General features: G+C 40.4%; 1 protein-coding gene across 1 annotated transcript in view; it reads right to left on the bottom strand.

The window, feature by feature from the left end:
• Positions 1-5,933: 5,933 nt before the first annotated feature.
• Positions 5,934-19,652, bottom strand: part of prima1 (proline rich membrane anchor 1) — a 117,373-nt gene continuing 103,654 nt past the window's right edge. Inside the window, exon 4 of the mRNA XM_057859237.1 lies at positions 5,934-18,602. Within this exon, the coding sequence (XP_057715220.1) occupies positions 18,503-18,602 (100 nt within the window). The 3' untranslated portion in view covers positions 5,934-18,502. The remainder of the gene's footprint in view (positions 18,603-19,652) is intronic.

The following is a 19,652-nucleotide window of genomic DNA, read 5'->3' as shown; positions in this document are numbered from 1 at the left end:
CAAGCTCTGGTTGTGGCTCATCAATGCTCTGCCACTGCAGGAAGGGGTCCAAAAGTGACTCTGGCCTGTGAACAGGTCTGTCTAATCAAGCCCCCTTACGCCAGACTGCATCTGTCGCCGTTGTGATCATCATAGGTATGCAGCATTTTCCCCTCCCTGACCCACCTGCCTAACGGCCTCCTGGAAGGAGTTAGTCAGCGGTAATTACCACTGACCAAAGACTTCTTCGGTGGACTGACTAAAAGAAATCTTCCACACCGCACCAAGGACATTGAAAATGATCACAATATAAACATATTTTTATAAAATAAGTTTTTATAACATATTGCTATTATTAGCAATAGTTAACTAATACAGTAATCCGTCGCTACTTTGCGCATCCATCGCAGATTTTATTTTCAATGAAAAAAATAAGTGAATAACTACACTTTCATTTGAAAATGTAAAGGTATACGCATGCATACATGTATGAATCGTTGTTTTCTTTTAAATACTATATCTCAACTTTATCATAATGACACTGCTGGTCAAAAGTATTGGCACCCCTGCAGTTCTGTCAGATAATGCTCAATTTCTCCCAGAAAATGATTGCAATTTCAAACGCTTTGGTAGTAATATCTTCATTTATTTTGCTTGCAATGAAAAACCACAAAGAGAACGACAAAAAATCAAATCATTATCATTTTACACAAAACTCCAAAAATGGGCCGGACAAAAGTATTGGCACCCTCAGCCTAATACTTGGTAGCACAATCTTTAGATAAAATAACTGCGAAAAACCGCTTGCGGTATCCATCAATGAGTTTCTTTCAATGCTCTGCTGGAATTTTCGACCATTCTTCTTTGGCCAACTGCTCCAGGTCTCTGAGATTTAAGGGTGCCTTCTCCAAACTGCCATTTTCAGATCCCTCCACAGGTGTTCTATGCGATTCAGGTCTGGACTCATTGCTGGCCTCTTATGAAGTCTCCAATGCTTTCTCTCAAACCATTTTCTAGTGCTTATTGAAGTGTCTTTTGGGTCACTGCCCTGCTGGAAGACCCCTGTCCAGCTACTCACACTGGGCCCTACATTATGCTGCAAAATTTGTTGGTAGTCTTCAGACTTCCTAATGCCATGCACACAGTCAAGCAGTCCAGGGCCAGAGGCAGCTAAGCAACCCCAAAACATCAGGGAACCTCCGCCATGTTTGACTGTGAGGAGCGTGTTCTTTTCCTTCAAGGCCTCATTTTTTCCCCTGTAAACTCTATGTTGATGCCTTTTCCCAGAAAAGCTCTACTTTTGTCTCATCTGTCCAGAGAACATTCTTCCAAAACATTTTTGGCTTTCTTAAGTAAGTTTTGGCAAACTCCAGCCTGGCTTTTTTATGTCTCTGGGTCAGAAGTGTGGTCCTCCAGGGTGTCCTACCATAGAGTCCCTTTTCATTCAGACGCCGATAAATAGTACGGGGTGGCACTGTTGCACCCTCGGACTGCGGGACAGCATGAACTTGCTTGGATGTTAGTCGAGGTTCTTTATCCACCATCCGCACAACCTTTCGTTGAAATCTCTTGTAATTTTTTTCTTCTCGGTCCACATCAAGGGAGGTTAGCCATAGTGCCATGGGCTTTACATTTATTGATAACACTGCGCACGGTCAACACAGGAACATTCAGGTCTTTGGAGATGGACTTGTAGCCTTGAGATTTCCCATGCTTCCTCACAATTTTGCTTTTCAAGTTCTCAGACAGTTCTTTGGCCTTCTCTCTTTTCTCCATGCTCAATGTGGTACACACAAGGACACAGGTCTGAGGTTGAGTCAACTTTAATCCATTTTAACTGGCAGCAATTGTGATTTAGGTACTGCCACGACCTGGTATGTGCCACAGTTAAGTAACAGGTGCTGTTAATTACACAAATTAGAGAAGCATCACATGATTTTTCAAAGGTTGCCAATACTTTTGTCTGTCCCATTTTTGTCCCATGATTTCATTTTTTTCCCATTCTCGTTTGTGTTTTGTGTGTTTTCATTGCAAGGAAAATCAATGAAGATATTACTACCAAAGCATTTGTAATTGCAATCATTTTCTGGGAGAAATTGAGCATTGACTGACAGAATTGCAGGGGTGCTAGTACTTTTGGCCAGCAGTGTATCATACAGGTGTGATTGGCTAGCAAAAAATGCTTGCTGCTGTTGACTATGGGGAACCTTTTGTTCATATTAGATGGCCGATACAATTTAAAAACGCAAACAATTTGGTGATATTTTTTTTTTAATGTCCAATCCAGTTTCAGCTGTCAGGAACATGAAAACTAAAGTCCTGTTTTTTGAAAATATCCGATTAGATTATTAAGTATGTGTGCCAAATTGAGAAAGGAAATATTGACGTACGGTGTATCACAAAGGTGAGTACACCCCTCGCATTTCTGCAGATATTTAAAGATATCTTTTTATGGGACAACACTGACAAAATGACACTTTGACACAATGAAAAGTAGTCTGTGTGCTGCTTATATAAAAGAGTTAATTCATTTTCCCCTCAAAATATGGCCTTTAATATCTAAACACCTGGCTACAAAAATGAGTACACTGCATGGGAACTAACTACATCCCTAAATGTCCAAATTGAGTACTGCTTATCATTTTCCCTCCAAAATGTCATGTGACTCGTTACAGGAGTGCTGTCAGCATTGCTGCAGAGATTGAAGAGGTGGTGGTGGGGGGGTCATTCCCACCACGATGAATGACTGTAGGCATGAGACACTTATCTTTGTACTCCTCACCTGGTCGCCGCCACACATGCTTGAGACCATCGTAACCAAACAAATTAATCTTCGTCTCATCAGACTATAGGACCTGGCTCCAGTAATCCATATGTTTTGTTGACATGTGTTCAGCAAACTGTTTGCGGGCTTTCGTGTGTACTGTCTTCAGAAGAGGCTTCCTCATAGGGTGACAGCCATGGACACCAATTTGATGTAGAGTACTGATCTGGTACTGGTCTAAGCACTAACAGGCTGACAGCACTCCTGTAACGAGTCACATGACATTTTGGAGGGAAAATGACAAGCAGTACTTAATTGGGACATTTAGGGATCTACGTAGTTCCCATGCTTTGTACTCACTTTTGTTGCCAGGGGTTTAGATATTAAGGGCTATATTTTGAGTTATTTTGAGGGGAAAATAAATTAACTCTATTATGTAAGCTGCACACAGACTACTTTTCATTGTATCAAAGTGTCATTTTGTTAGTGTTGTCCCATAAAAAGATATTCTTAAATATATGCACAAATGCAAGGGGGTGTACTCACTTTTGTGATACACTGTATTCTTAAGTTACAGCAACATTTGTAAACAAATATGTGTGGAAATGGTCACTGAAAACAAAGAAATCATTTTCGAACAGTGATATATATCAAAAAGTTGTAATTGTTATTGTTTCTAACCAATATCTGGAACTACCGATCTTTTTTATTTATTTTTTTTTAGCTGCTTTCATTTTCCTAACCCATTTATTTGTGTTTTATGTAGATATTTGTACGCACATTTTCCTTAAAGATGAAAACCTAAGATGTCTCCCAGAAGTAAAGACAGAACAGTATCTATTTTTGGTGTAGTACCCTCATAAACATAAAGTATATTTCATTTAGTCTATAGTAAAGCTTGTTGAGATAGTGACTATCTCTGGGGCCTCCGCCCAATGCTGTCACTTTGTTTTTATTACAGCCAAAGTCACACAGGCCGGGCCGGGCTGGACAATGCATGAATGTTTAAATTGCTCACAGTGTCCAAAGGCATTAGTGTCAAGTAGTACATCCCTACAGCAAACGAGGCTGAAATGTAGTCTATGGTGCCTAGTTCACATTAGAACTCATTGACTCGTCAGTGCCCAACCTGTGTTATACAGTACATATATGTGCATATACTAGTATGTACTTAGCAACCACAACATTATGCGCACCTGATTAGACACGAGACTGGCTCAGAAATGATTCTACTGAACATAAAGATATGATTGCTCGCTTCTGATTGACACATTTACAGAGGAATATACTGAACATTTAATAACATGTTTATTATAGTGTGTTCAGCATAACTTTACAATAAGGGTATGCTTAAAATAGGTAGCCTCTCTCATCTGATTTTGGACTACATCCTGGACTGGTCGCTTTTCAGCCTCAGGGCACAAGTAGTATTCGCACTATCACCTGTACTAAAGCTAGACACACCTTCAAGTCACAATGTTAAAATGCCCAATATGTATTTAGAGGGGTGTGGGTTTGCATAGGGACAATAGGGACATAACACTACCAACTTTTCAGGATGCTCAAATTGTGCCCACCAACATTTAAATAACCTTATTTGAATTATATAATGACGTCAGTTCTATTGGTAATTTAGATTGTCTTCCCAGATGTCGTGAGGATAGAATTGACCCTAACCAAAACACTCAGGTGACTTGAAATTCCACTCTGAGACCCCAATTTGGCCAAATTTCAAAATTTTCCTATACGCATGTGTGATTCATCATATGAAAGCTTTAAATCTCAATTTTCTGGGAGAAGAAAAATTTTGAACGGAAGGGCATTGTAAAAAACAAAAAAACAAACAAAAAAAACCCCCCAGCAAAACCCTAACTGGAGGTCAGAGCACACGAGAGCATAATTAAAGACGCCATGATTTTAACAAGATATTATCGCGTACTTACATCTTTTCGATCCAAAAACTCCATGTAGCATGTATCATCAAGTGTCCAGATACAGATGTGAATGGTCACAGCTGGATTTTTTGGAGATTTTATGGGTGAAACGTGGTCATATACCGAAGGTCACGATGCAGAAATCGCAGACATCAAGGAGTGGTCGAGATTTTCTTTTTCATATATTTACCCTTTTAAACGTTTTCTTTTTTTTTTTTTTTTCCAATTTTTCTTTGTTTGGATCGATTATTTATTATCTAAAATATTGGGGGAAATGTGACACTAACAAAAAAATGCAATTAAGCGATAGTTATGAGGTAGATATCCGTGACTTATTTCCGTGACGCCATTTTTTTCATTGTGACGTAATTTGTTTAAAAGTTTAAAATATGCGAGTGAATCATTTTTTAAAGTCGCTTTGCATTTTTAAACGAAATATTAGATATCAATTAATGATTCTAAACTAAAAATGAGAGACATTTTGAATAATAAATATGATTACTTACCTTCTTTTAATGGCTAGGTTGAAACAAAAGCGGTTGAGTGACCTCTGTAAACCGGGGTCTCCAGGGTAAAATGGACAAATGAAAAGTGGTTCGGGGGCTTAATGCACCATGAATCTGCGATGGCAGCATATAGAAGTATTGTTTTATCAAACACAACAGTTGTTTTGGCTTAAAATACCGCAGTGTCTTTTCAAGAGGAGTGCAAGAACAGAAACTGCTTTTTCAGTCTTTTCGTTTTCTGCCACATGCATGTACAATTTGTTTATTTATTATTATTATTTTTTGTATGCATTTTTGTTGGTAATGTTAGCACTGGTGTAAATGTTTTGCACAGAGCAGGCTGAATTGACTCCAAGAAGATTAGCTCTACTTGTTACACCTAATCGAGATAAAAATGAATACAAATACAAACCCTACTCCGACGTAATAATATGATTTTTTCTTTCTAGTAACAGTTCATCTTTTTTTCTCATAGTAAAAGTACAACTTTAACCTCGTAGTCCTTTTTTCCCCAATTTTTTATTAGGCCGTAATATTCAATCGTACCTGCCTTTTGGGGACTAAAAAATTAATGTAATGCGTAATAATAAATATGTAGCTTTACTGTTTCCTTCGCACTGACATTATCGTTAATATGTGACCTGCACGTTTGCTGGCTTGTGTCATCGCAGGCTGGAAAAGGTCTGCTGATGGCAGTTCATTAAAGATGCAGCATGTGAGACAGACTTAGCACATGCCCCCTCTCTCCTGCTCAGCCCCACCACCACCACAGGGGAAGCGCCCAGCTCCAGACCTGCACCATGCAGAGCAGACTGGGCATGGCTAAATATAACAATTTCTTTTTAACACCCTACAATAGGCAAAAGTGCAACAGTAGAGATGTCCTTGAAACACAATAAAAGGCAAGTCTGTTGTTATATACACTTTTATTTACAAAAATCAGCAAGAATACCAGCATTGTTCTCTCTGTTTGTTGTAATGCATAAAGTGTGTAAGTTTGGAGTATCAACTGCTATCCCATATGTACATTAATGGCTTATTCCATCACATGACAACATGAACAACTCTAAATGGTAGCAGGTTGTTTTCCTTTGACGTATGTACTGTATACACACATGTGCCTGTGCATGAATTAACAGTCCAGAAGGCAGATATTTAAATAGCAATATTTACATTCATGCATCCGTCACATCTCTCACATACGTACAGTTGAGTAAATGTTGGAGGGAGGCTTGTTGGAGCCTACCTGCACATGTCTAAATGCAAGCTTGTCCTTTTCAACAAATTAGCCAATAACTATGCTCAACTGACTGCCTTGTAAGCATTTTGCACACACACCCATAGAATTAAAGTGGGAAAACAATGCCGAGAAGCAGTGACAGAGGACACACAAACACACACACACCGACAGGTGCAACCTGATCCCTGACTATTGGTCGAGTGTCCTGTCTCTCACCAGTCACAAGGTCAGCCCACTGGTTTCTATGGTGATGGGTGATAAGTCCTGGGTGAGACGTTGAGAAATATGAAGATTGTTCAATTCACACACAGAAATTTCAACTACAGTGGAACCTCTAAAGTCAAAAGTACCTGAATTTTATAATAATCATTTGGAATTGGAATCATTTTGACTTTTAATAGTGTATCGTACGAATGCTATTTTTAGACCGTGACGTCTCGCCATCGTAACACGGAAGTGGGTCAACATAGACACGCCCTCGCATACAATCCATTTTATTTCTGCTTGTTTTCTCCGGTAATCTTTCACAAAAGAACATGCTAGTAAACACTGCTGCTATGGAACTTGTAGAAACGACTCTAGACATTACGACATATGAAGGATGTTTTCTTCATACGTTTCCCGAAACAAAAAACTCGGAGGAAAAAATGTGAAAAATGGATCAACTTGCGCGGACGTCCAAAAGACTGGTTTAACGCCAGCAAGGTGAAGCCATTCACATTTTATATGCAGTAAACATTTTGTTAGGGGCCATGGTCCTACAGAGGACGAAGAGGTAAGTCATATTGATATTTTTACTTATTTTTTTGCATGGCGTTTTGCCGTGCTGCTTCTGTTTGACAATGAATGACCTGAAAAAAAAAAAATTGTATTTGACTGGCACTGTTGTTACCTTTTCTGTTGTAAAAAAAAACAACCATAGTAAGGGGGAAAGGTAAATAAATTATTGAACTAAGATTTGTTATTTGTTAGGTTTTGTGTTGGTTCCCTCCTCAGTGTGTCCCTGTGATTGCCCATTGATTTCACCTGTTTCACCTGCTCCTAATGTATCCTCCAACTGCATCCTCCTGTGTAACCCAGCTGTTACCCCTTGTCTGAGTGTGTGTATATAAGCTCTCAGTTTCTTTTCACTCTTTGTTGCGTCATTGTCAGTGTCAAAGTCGAAGTCCCGTCCAAGCCCTCGTGTACTAGTCCCTCCGATAAAGTAAGTTTTGTTTGAAAATTGCCTTTTTGATCCCTAGTCCTTTTTGTTGTACTTTGTGTTTTTGTTAGCTATTATTAAAACGTTTTTTTGAGTTCTCCGCCACCTGCCTTGCTGCTTTCTGTTTCCCTGCATTTGGGTCCACACCACCTGCCTGCCTGCGTTCCGTGACAGTTATTAATGAAAAAATTAAAAAGTGTTCTTCGGTTGTCAACAAGTAGCATTTCTAATCGCTACACAAAAATAGCAATTACCCCCAAGAACGGTCAGAGACCTAAGACAACCAAAGGATATAATATATGAGAAAGACAGGGCATATGGTGGGAAAGGATAGATTGTTGAAACAGGTGAATGTCATTGTCAGTGGCATAAGGCAATGTACACAAGAAAAAGGTGTCAATAAAAAAACTTTTTCAGCCCTTGGCTCTCAAGCCATCTCCTTAACTGAACATGTGTATGTTCTTCCACATCTTTACCAGTGAATTTGGCACCAGGGACTTCATTTTCGGACTGAATTGGTAGGTTTAGCTCAGTAAACATTTCGTTCGTACACAATTTCCATGCATTTTACTATTAAGTACAAACGGGAGGTTGACCCGCCTTGCAACAATTGCTAACGTCATGAATATTAATGAGCAAAAGTGACGTGTTGCTTGCGGTATGCCATTGGATTGGACGTCCATCGGTCATTGATAGCCAATGGGTTGATTCTTTCCGCTAAGAGTGAGGTGTTGTCTTGTGATGAGTGTGTGGACAAGTGTACAGTTTACAGTATCTATATCTATGAAATGTGTAGACTTTTTAATATACACTATACGCTACCACATCAAGTGGATTTATAGACCTTGATCAGACTGGCACCCAAAATCAGATTTTTAGCCCATCCATATTGAAACTGGAGGGCTCTTTTGTAGTCTGAACAGTCACAAAGCACAGAAATCGGATTTTTGCGAGATGGATGGAAACCACATACGGAAGGTCATTTCATATCAGATATGGACAAAATGCTTCTCAGCCTGAACAACTCAGATGGGACATCACTCTATGCTAGATGACGCCCTCGTTACCACAGCAACCTGCGAGGTGTGGCCCAGTCTGAACAGGCCCAGCTCTGATTTGGACACTTGCAAAAAATCAGAGGTGGGTAGTAATGTGCATAGACTTTATAATGGTATTGACGGGTCAGAGCGGTCATGCACTGCGCCTCGCATTCAAGTAGGGGGCCGCCCACATCAAGAAGTGCTATTCACAAACACACACACGCAGCGATCTAAAGCCGGATTTATGTTGAAAAAGTATGAAAGCTGAACCGCACACAAACGGCAAGGATTGTCTCAGGAGTGATTTGTTCGAGGATTCAAGGTAATTATTATATTTTTCGTACCGTGCATACATTTTGAAACGTTGTGAAAAAAAATCAATGGGAGAAATTGGCAGCTACTGCATTGGCATCATAGTTTGCAATATTTACGTAAAATAAATGCTAACTGCACGTTTTTTTTTTTTTTGCTTTTAACCAAGAATCGAGACTGTTTTACGTCCATATCTCTAAAGAATTCGGGGATTTAAGCATTTAATTCACAGGAACTTTCACCGAAAAAAAGCTCTTTGTCTGTGACTCCACTCGGTCAGCTTTGATGGCCTCGCCAACAATGCAGGCCACCTATTTATCGGCCCCGCGCCCCATCAATATATTATGAAGTCTATGTAATGTGTAACATTTACTTTATTACATTTACTTGAGTAACTTTTTGAGAAAAATTTACTTCAAAGAGTAGTTTTACCACTCCATACTCTTTAGTTTTACTTGAATAGATTTGAGTAGAAGAAATGCTACTCATACGCCATTGCTAGTCGTTATTTTCCTCTTTATTCTACATATTAGATTTTCATTTTTTTCCCAGCAGTGCCAACAGTGGCTCTACCAGTACCACCAATGAGACGTGGCAACAATAATCACATGACTCCATGATACCAATCAGACTCAAGCTTGCCTTTCTATGATCACACCGGCCTGTTCAACGTGGCGTCATTAAAGCACCGTATAAAATGAAGTATTTGACATGCCCTCAACATGACTTAAAAGCGCAGATTTTAGCCTTTCTCCAGTTTTTATTTGGCACTGATTGACCGTGGAAAACTGGAGGTTTGATTTTTTAAATTTCATAATAGGAACCATGATGGAACTATTCAAACTACGAATTATTGTCTCTCCACTAGAGGGCACTCATGGTGTTTGGATGAATGATTCTTCCTTTCTGTCCATTTTTTTTTCTCTTTTGTGTGTGTGTGTGTGTATTTATTTCGCTTAATTTTGTTATGTAATAAGTTATAGTACAGTATAATTATAACAGTTCATATAGATAACTGTGCCGAAATAAGTACAATTGTTTTAAAAAAAATCATAAATAGTAAGCAGTTACTCACACTATTACTCATTACTTGAGTTTTCTTTTCACCCAATACTTTCCTTTTTTGGATGACTAATTTCACTTTGAGTCATATTGTTTTGAAGTAAAGCTACTTGAGTAAATTTTTTAGCTACTCTACCCACGTCTGCTAAAAATAGTGTGAACAGTCAGCCCTAAAAATCATTCTTAAGGAGGAATCCCATTGGAATCAGATATGCCTACAGTCTGAACACAGCTTAATATCTGATCGATTGTGCTGAATTGAAAGACTCCTGTTGAGTCATCATTTCTTAAAAGAATCCCTGCATAACAAAGTGCACCTTATTGATTCACTCTTAACTAGTTGCCGTCAAATAAGAGCAACATTAGAAGGGCAAAAGGAAAATCTAAGATGGTTATCTTCAAAAAAAATAAAAAGTTTAAAGGGAAGTTCAGAATTTTTGACAGTAGGCTTAAAGTGCGTACGACAGGATTTAAAAAAAAAAAAAAGTCTTAAATAGCATTATTATTAGCCTGGTAGACCAGACTCACCGCTGTTCCAGCTATTGAGTCTGGCCACCATTCAGCGGATAAAATTTCCAGGGCGGAGCAAGCCACAGCAAACAGACAGCGGAGTGTACTAATCAGCAATGGGCGAACGAGACGTGAGTAAAGCGACGAGGAACTTGCACGCGGAAGTAAACATACAGGTAGAGCGGAGTTTATTCAACATGGCTAGCACGAGACAGACTGTCAATGACTTGTGTCGATGTATTTTTGGTCATTTAAAACTGATTTTACCATGGATTGGAACATATGCTCGGCTCTCCTGTTTGCCATCTGTGTTGTTGTGGAGACGACTTCCGATGCGGAAGAGTGACATTGCTCGTTAAGAACACGTCTGGCAAATAAATGAATCTGATTGGACGGTTGATTTTGTGCTTGCTTGAGAGGCCGTTAATGGGCTGGGTCACAGACTATTCTCACAGTGTTTGAAAAATGCAGGGAGAACAGTCTGGCTGTGCCAGGCAACATTATTATGTGAATTAGAATCATATTTTGAGACGATTTGACTGCATACAACAATTTGGCAAAGCGCAGATGACGAGAAATTAGTCTTTTAATCCGTAGTTTAGCCACGCCTACCATTATAGGGCTCTAGTGTCCCCAACAGGTGGAGGATGTCGGCAGGATAATGGTTTCATCTGATTTACAATGCAACCCATTGATGGGGAATTATTCATAACGAGGAAAATGCGACAAAGAGAGCCCCAAAATTTCATTGTTTCAGTCTCTCTACTCCAATATTTTTACAGGATATTCTTTTTAAGTATTTTCCCCAATTGCTAAATAAATGGTAAGGTCATGACAAATAACAGTCTTGTACTAAAATGAAATAACAAAAATGCATTTATTCAGTACGACATGGCAAAATTACTCCATATTGGTCAAAACTGTCGACTTCACCTTTAGTGTCGCACCTTCCGAACGATATTCTATGCCACCGTCGTCAGGCTTTTGTCATTTCCCTGCCCCCCTTCTTCGGAGAATGCAAACAAACCAAGAGGCGTGACAGCTAGCGGACATGCTAACCTGAACCGAGTGACGTCTCAAAGTCCTATTTTTGCCTTTCGTAGTGAAAAATCACACAAAACTAACCCGGATGATATCACACGTCGGCGGGGTCGTCGATTGTCTTCGCCCATCGGCAACCCGCCCGTCAGAGAGAAAGTTACAGCTCGTTCCCCTGCTACCATGGACAGGAGAGCTCGCCAGGGAAGCAGCCCGAGAGTACCGCCGGACAAACCGGCCGACGTCGGAGGAGTGCGTAGCTGCCACATGGTCAACACGAATATGGCGTAAAATAATGCTTTACTACACAGCGAAGACATAAACAGAGACAGGCTTGAAGTTGTTTTGCAGCTAACATGGCAGGATATGTCTCAGGAGAACTTCTCAACATGTCAGTCCATGATCAAACGTAAGTAAATAGTAATTTATTTAAAGAAAGTTTGTAGTGTTTACTTTGTAATCTCTGTATTCGAGCCATTTTTAACACAATGTTGCAATTTCTGATGGGGTGGAAAATTTGACAGAACACCGGGCACACGAAGAGGGCAATAAGCCGAGTATAGAGGGGAGTGTGCAAACAAGCCGCCAGTCATCAGCTGACTAGCATTCTGGACAATCAGCCACAAAATGCAAGCCACCTCCGTATTAAAACGTATCCCAGTATTTGACATAATACAAAATGCGATGTTTACTCACTTCTTTGCAAGTCCAATGGTCCCACAGTAGTAGGGCGTGTTTTGGCCAATATCCGCGGTGAACGGGAACCTATTGAAACCCAAAAAGACTCACACGCCTCACCCTGGTGCAGCAACAATTTTCTGCAGCCGTTTGGCTGGCGTGATGCGAAAAATAAACGAATTAAGCCGCAAAATCAGCTGAATCCACAGTCTGTCTGCACACTATAGAGCAGTGCTGTATTGTGAGATGCTGACACGGGTGACGTCACATTCACATTCGTCCTAAATCCGAGACTGAAGCCGGAAGTCACTCATTTTCATGGTGTGGGATTCAAAAATTGAATATAAGAAACGATCGCTTCCACACACATCCAAGCGGTTCGTTTCAATTCAGGAGCATAAAACTCCACGTGAAATATGAAATAAACCTGCTTTTTGGTGTCATACGCACTTTAATCTTCGAGTTAACAGGGGTCTAATTAGTCGGTGGAGTTGATTTCAACAAATTCCGTGCAGTTTGTCAGATATTTGTTGGTTTCAGGGCTCCGGAGTGGCTAAGCTAGCGGGAGTCAATGGTACAATCTGAAGGAGATAGTACCTTTTCTCGTAGGCACCGTCTAACTGTTTGCATTATTCTAACACACTGGATATAATAATTAAAAAAAAAAAAAAAAAAAAAACATTTAACCATAGTTTAATATTATAAGAATTATAATATGTTATGATATATTTTAAAGCGTGAAAGGCCGAATGAATGTGGGGGGGGCGAGATTAACACAGTCGCACTCCTCACAAAGCAGGAGTCCAGTGCTAAGCACATTCCATGAGATGGATTGGGGGGGGGGGGGGGGGGGGTCGCTCCGTGCTGTTCAACACAGTGCGGCCGACTGGCTTATCAGCCCTTGCCTGAAAAGTAAAGGAAAAGACGCCATCATCATCTCTTCGGTGGGGCCTACCAGAGCAACACTCGAGGACAAAAAGTTTGATAGCTCAGCGCCTCTCAGAAGTCAAGGCAAGCCCAACCTCTCACCTCAGTTGCCTCATTGACCATGAACCAGCACCAGTGACACACAAACTTGACCGCCCAAATCTTCAACAGAAGAAGACTCAAACACACCCCTCTTTCAGCCCACGGCCCACCATGCGAGAGCCTTCAAAATGACTGAATGTTTAACTAATCGTTATCATTTTTCCTCGGGAACCTTTTGTTGACTTGTTATATGGTGACCCTGAGTCTCCTCCTCCTCGCCTGGGTCTGTGGCTGTTTTGCCTTGCCGTTTAAACGCTGTCGACCTGAATAAATTGTCAACTTGTGTTTCAAATCCTTTTCCCAGCTTTCAAAATGGAGTCAGTACAAGGCACCAGTCACCAAACTAAGGTGAACGCACGGCTTTTGACCTTTTGGCCGGGTTGTCGAGGTACCAAAGACCCAAACACTCCCCTCTTCCAGGCCACGGCCCGCCCGATGAGAGCCTTCAAAAAGACTGAATATTTAACTAATCGTTGTCATTTTTTCTCGGGAACCTTTTGTTGACTTGTTATATGATGACATTGAGTCTCCTCCTGCTCGCCTGGGTCTGTCGCTGTTTTGCGTTGCCGTTTGATCGCTGTCGACCTGAATAAATTGTCAACTTTTGTCTCGAAGCCTTTTTCCAGCTTTCAAAATGGAGTCAGTACAAGGCACCAGTCCCAAGACCAAGGTGAACGCGCAGGTTTTTGCCTTTTGGCCGGGTCGTTGGATTGCACCAGCGCCGGTCCGGCTGGCATGATTACGGCAATCTGGCTATAAAGTCAGATTCCTTCAAATCTTAGCATGCCGATATAAAATGATATTAAAGGATCTAAGATAGTCAAATAAATTCAAAATGCAGATCATTGTTCGAAATAACCATGCGGCCAAAACAATGTCACACCAAACTGCTCTAATGAATTTCATTCTGCAGGACTATATTTTTTAAATGCTTAATGCAATCCTGCTCATATGCATTTGAGGAAGGTGGGAGGTCGGACTTATCCCACTCGGACGGTACCAGTTGCGCCCTCATAGCGTTCCAAGCGAATGTAAACAGGAAATATAGCTGATCGCGACAAGTTATTTTTTATTTTGGCCATAAAAGACATTTTGACCTCCAGCAAACCTGCTTTCTCGTAAGCAATCAAATAGTGGAGGAAAAACGACGGCTGAGGTTAATAGCATACGCTGTAAACTTCCTTGTTTAGTTTTACTATTGACGGTTTTGACTTTCGACGGGCAGCGCCATTTTGTCAAGCGACGTCAGATTGAAGAAACTCATGATGTCTGGGTACTGTTTTTTCAACTTTGCGACTAGGACCTCCCAGTTCGAGTGTTGTTCCAATGATATATTTCCAGGTCGGAGGTTGGCTAGTCCAACTTTCCACCTTCCTCGAAGGCAGCACCAGTCTACTGAGTCTTGACTGAAGAACGACAACCTGGTGAAATGTGCATTTAGAGGATGTGGAAACCAGTGGTCGAAAGCAATGAAGTTAAAGTACTTAGTTTCTGTACTTAATTATATTTTTGTGTATCTTTTACAGCATGTATCTGCACTTGTTTCTCCACGGCTTTTCAAATTGTAGCCTGCGTTACACATTAATTTTATTTTATTTTTCTCAAGGTCAATTCATAGTTTTGTTTAAATGCCTTCGGCCAACCGATAAGCCATACCATAACTGAGCACTAGAGGCAGCAACACGAATACAAGCAAGATTAGGCAGGTGAACAAGATGTTGACAAATTAAAAACCACCACACTCTTGCACAGTAGGTGGCGGTATGCAAATAAAACACATTTACTTTTTACTCGTAAATTTCAAAGCAAGTATTTTTGTACTTTTATATGAGAATTTTTTTTTCTTAGATACTTTTACTTAAGTAGTTTTTTGCACTGTTTTTTGCACTGTACTTTTCCTTGAGTTAAAAAAAATAGTGAGTACCACTACTGGTGAACAGACAGAAGAAATGGGCAACAGAAAGTTTCCACAAGTTACCTAGGAAGAACAAGGAACAATAATAACTGTGGTTACTTGCTGTTGGCTACGATATAAAAAAATAAGAGGTGAAAAAAACAATGTGATATAACTTTGCCCTTGAGAGCTGCTGGATTACAAATGTTGCTGTTCATACTACAATTATTTACATGCCGTGGTAGGTTTTAACAACTTTATTGTGAAAACATAGCCAAGACTATTGATTGCATGGGTCATCGGTTATTTTCATGCGTGCATTTGTTGTTTTTTGTTGGCATGCTTAGATTGTACCATTGACTTGCGCTAGCTTAGCCACTCCGGAGCCCTGAAACTAACAAATAACTAAGAAACTGCACGAAATATGTTATAATCAACTCCACCAACTAACTAAACCCCCGCTAACTCGAAAATTACACTGGTCTGAAAAAGTATCTGAACCTTTTGGAACTTCTCACATTACTGTATAAAATCCCCATCAATCTGATCTTTGTCAAAATCACACAGATGAAAAAACTGTGTCTGCTTTAACTAAAACCACCCAAACATTTATAGCTTTCGTATTTTACTGAGAATAGTATGCAAACAATGAGAGAAGGGGGAAAAATAAGTAAGCAAACCATCACATTTAATATCTTGTGCCCCCCCCCCCCCCCTTTGGCAGCAATATCTTCAAGCAGACACTTCCTGTAGCTGCAGATCAGTCTGGCGCATCGATCAGGACTAATCTTGGCCCATTCTTCTTTACAAAACTGCTGTAGGTCAGTCAGATTCCTGGGACGACTGGTATGAATCGTGTCTTTAGCACCTCAATAGGTAGGGTTCAAGTCTGGACTTTGACTTGGCCACTCCAGAACACGTATTTTGTTCTTCTGAAACCCTTCTGAAGTTGATTTACTTCTGTGTTTTGGATCGTTGTCTTGTTGCAGCATCCATCCTCTTTTTAGCTTTAACTGTCTGACAGACGGCCTCAGGTTTTCCTGCAAAACATCCTGATAAACTTTTGAATTCATTCTTCGATTAATGATTGCAAGTTTTCCAGGCCCTGAGGTAGCAAAACAGCCCGAAATCATGATGCTCCCTCCACCATGCTTCACGGTGGGGATGAGGTGTTGATTTTCGTGAGCTGTTCCATTTTTCCTCCACACCTGACCTTGTGTGTTACTCCCAAACAATTCAACATTGGATTCATCAGTCCACATAATATTTTGCCAAAACTTCTGTGGAGTGTCCAAGTGCCTTTTTGCGAACATTTTTAGACAGCAATGGCTTTCTCCATGGAGTCCTCCCATGAACATCATTCTTGGCCATAGTTTTACATATAGTTGATGTGCGCACAAAGATAATGGACTGTGCTAGTGATTTCTTTATGTCTTTAGCAGACTCTCTAGGGTTCTATTTTACCCCTCTGAGTATTCCGCGCTGAACTCTTGGCGTCATCTTTGGTGGACGGCCACTCCTTGGGAGAGAAGCAATAGTGCCAAGCTCTCTCCATTTGTAGACAACTTCTCTTACTGTCGAATGATTAACATCCAGACTTCTAGACGTTGTTTTGTATCCTTTCCCAGCTTTATACAAATCAGCAATCCTTGATCGCAGGTCTTCAGACAGCTCTGAATCCGAGCCATAATGCACATCAGACAATGCTTTTCATATGGACAATTCTTACCAAGTGTGTGTTTTATAGTGGGCAGGGCAGCTTTAAACCACTCATCAGTGATTGAGCACACACCTGACTTAAAATGTTAGGTAAAAACTGGTTTCAGTTGTTCTTTAAATCTTCTAAGGCAGAGGGTTCACTTACTTATTTTACCCCCTTCTGTCATTGTTTGCATGCTATCCTCATGAAAATATGAAAACCTATAAAAGCTGACTCTGTATTTTCATCTGTGTGATTTTGACAAGATCAGATCACATTTGATGGTGATTTTATGCAGAAATGTGAGAAATTCCAATTGGTTCGGATACTTTTTCATCCCACTGTAAGCCTAATGTCAAAATTTCTGATCCTCCCCTTTAAATGATTGTGAGTTTTAGCTGTGATTTATCAAACAAATTTACCCAAAATCCCAAAAATATTTTTGTTTTTGTCATTGGTGAACTGAGTAAATACTTTTAAGACAAGAATGTCATTGAAAGCATTGTCTTCAGCTGATTTAGGACTGTAATATTTTGAATCTGGAACACATTATTTATATTTTCAATGGTTCCCGAAGGAAAACACTTTACCAACGGATCAGAGGCCCACCTGTGCTGTCCTGGAATGGATTGATTTGGACCTTGCAGGCTGCACTGACCTTGGAAGGGAGAACATGTACTGAGCTGACATAAAAAACTGCACCAACTGGAGTGTGATGCAGTACAGAAAGAATTCACATTCTCCAAAGCACACTTTGACATTGACTGAAACATAAAATCTCATCAAACACACAGTGACAGACAAGCGATGCCATTTTCTGCATCACTACCAACGGCATAGAGCGGCAAAATAAAATTCTGTAGAAATAATTGACATTACAAAATAATAATAAGAAACAAAATACTGAGGACTGTACAATATCTTTTTTGGTAGAAAAATAAATAGAGAAAATAAATAGATGAATGACTGAAGTATATTACAGTGAGTCTTTAGAAGGTGTTGACGTTGCCTCCTCTTTTTGTCTTTCTTCCAAAATATGGGATTTCTTTAAATTGCATAGTCATATGAATGCACGCCTCAGAGCCAGGAATGACAGTCAGCTCGTGCCCCCGCAAGGCATCTGTCTCCAAAATGCAGAACCAAAAAATGGAGGATATATTATATTAAAAAAATGAAAGAAAAAGTTGCATTCTCTGTTAAAAGTGCATGCACGTTATTTCTTGTGTATGATGGGCTTCGGCCCAAAATGGCGCCGCGGGGCTGCTCTATTGTCTGCGCTTCCATTGCACGCGTGAAGAGTGCGTGAGGTCTGGATGTGTGGCAGACTGGCCGACAGTCAGCAGCCTGTCAGCAACACTTGCTCTTACTCAGAGCAAGTGTTGAGCCTGCTGGGATGCTTTTCAACAACACACACCAGGGGCGGGGTCGGTGGGGGTGGGGTGCCTTTCATCCTCACTTGCCTTTGTGGCATTTCCTGGCAGCTTCAGTCCAGGCAGAAGAACGCAGGTCTGGCAAAAACCCTGTTTCATTCTGGGTGATAATCGTCACTGAGGAACAAGGAGGGGGGCTGAAAGGTGATGGGTGCTGTCACTTCCTGCTCCGAGCTGGAGTTAAGTCTATACCACAGTGTTGTTTGTACCCATGGCCTTCTTGGTGCGGATGCTCATGGCGTATTCCCCACGACTTGTCCCGTTCTCTTCTTTACGAAGCGGTTTCCTGACAAAACAAAGAAAAAAAGTCATCAGGACATCACGCAAGACAAATAAAATAGAGGCCCCAAACATTCAACAATAAAGGTGTGTGAAATTTCCGATTCTTATATTATTCGCGATTCGGCCGCTGAAGATTCGAGAACAATTTACAAACATCCATATTCCGATTATTTCAATCAAGAGCGTACGTTTGGTCTCAAAATTGGTAGGGACACTATGACAGCATAACATGCATGTACACTTTTTGCCGGGGACGGGACATTAATGAGACCAAACAGATTGGGTACATTTCTCAAAAATGGCAGGTTCCTCCATAAAAATGAAAAAAGTTGAAATTATTTTCATAGGGAGAAAGTCATTTTTCAAAATGCTTGCTTCATATAAAGGAAATTTAGAGTGATTATGGTATTTAATTTTTTTTTTGGGGGGGGGGTGGTAAATGTGCACTGACTGCAAAGACATTTTTTTTTTTTAAATGATGTGGAAAATAAATACCGTACATTTTAATTAATGAATAAATGCACAAAATGCACAATTTAATTAAAGTTGACAGTAGAAAACATACAGGAAGACACCTCTCTAAGCAGCTTTCTACTCGAGTTTTACAGGTTAGCAAGTTCACACAGTTTAATGGTATGCTAACTCTGATGCAGGTTGGACTTTCAGTAGCAAAATTAGTGGTGTGTTCCCCACCTCCACAACATTGACATCTTTCTACATTACTTACAGTGGCTGCTGCTGCTGCTGGCCAAAAAAAAAAAACCAAATCTTTTAATATCCCTCCTCTTCAAAGGGGGCGGAGGAAGCGACATATTGACATGCATTTCTGTCGTTGTTGTGTGAATGTGGGGGTTCTAGTCATCAGCCAATCAAACGTGCGTTTGAGGGGAAAAAATGGACCGGCAATCAACGGTGTTACCAGGATACCAGGTGTGGGTCGACATTAGTCTTACCTGGGGGGGAAGCTACGATGCTCAACTAGGTCGAAATCCACCTTAAAACATGTTTTGTTCTCTCCATCAGATAACTGTTGTTGTGATTTGGTCTAAACAAA

Source organism: Corythoichthys intestinalis, chromosome 15, assembly GCF_030265065.1.
Source record: "Corythoichthys intestinalis isolate RoL2023-P3 chromosome 15, ASM3026506v1, whole genome shotgun sequence".
Taxonomy (NCBI): Eukaryota; Metazoa; Chordata; class Actinopteri; order Syngnathiformes; family Syngnathidae; genus Corythoichthys; species Corythoichthys intestinalis.
This window is presented reverse-complemented; position numbering and strand designations above follow the sequence as displayed.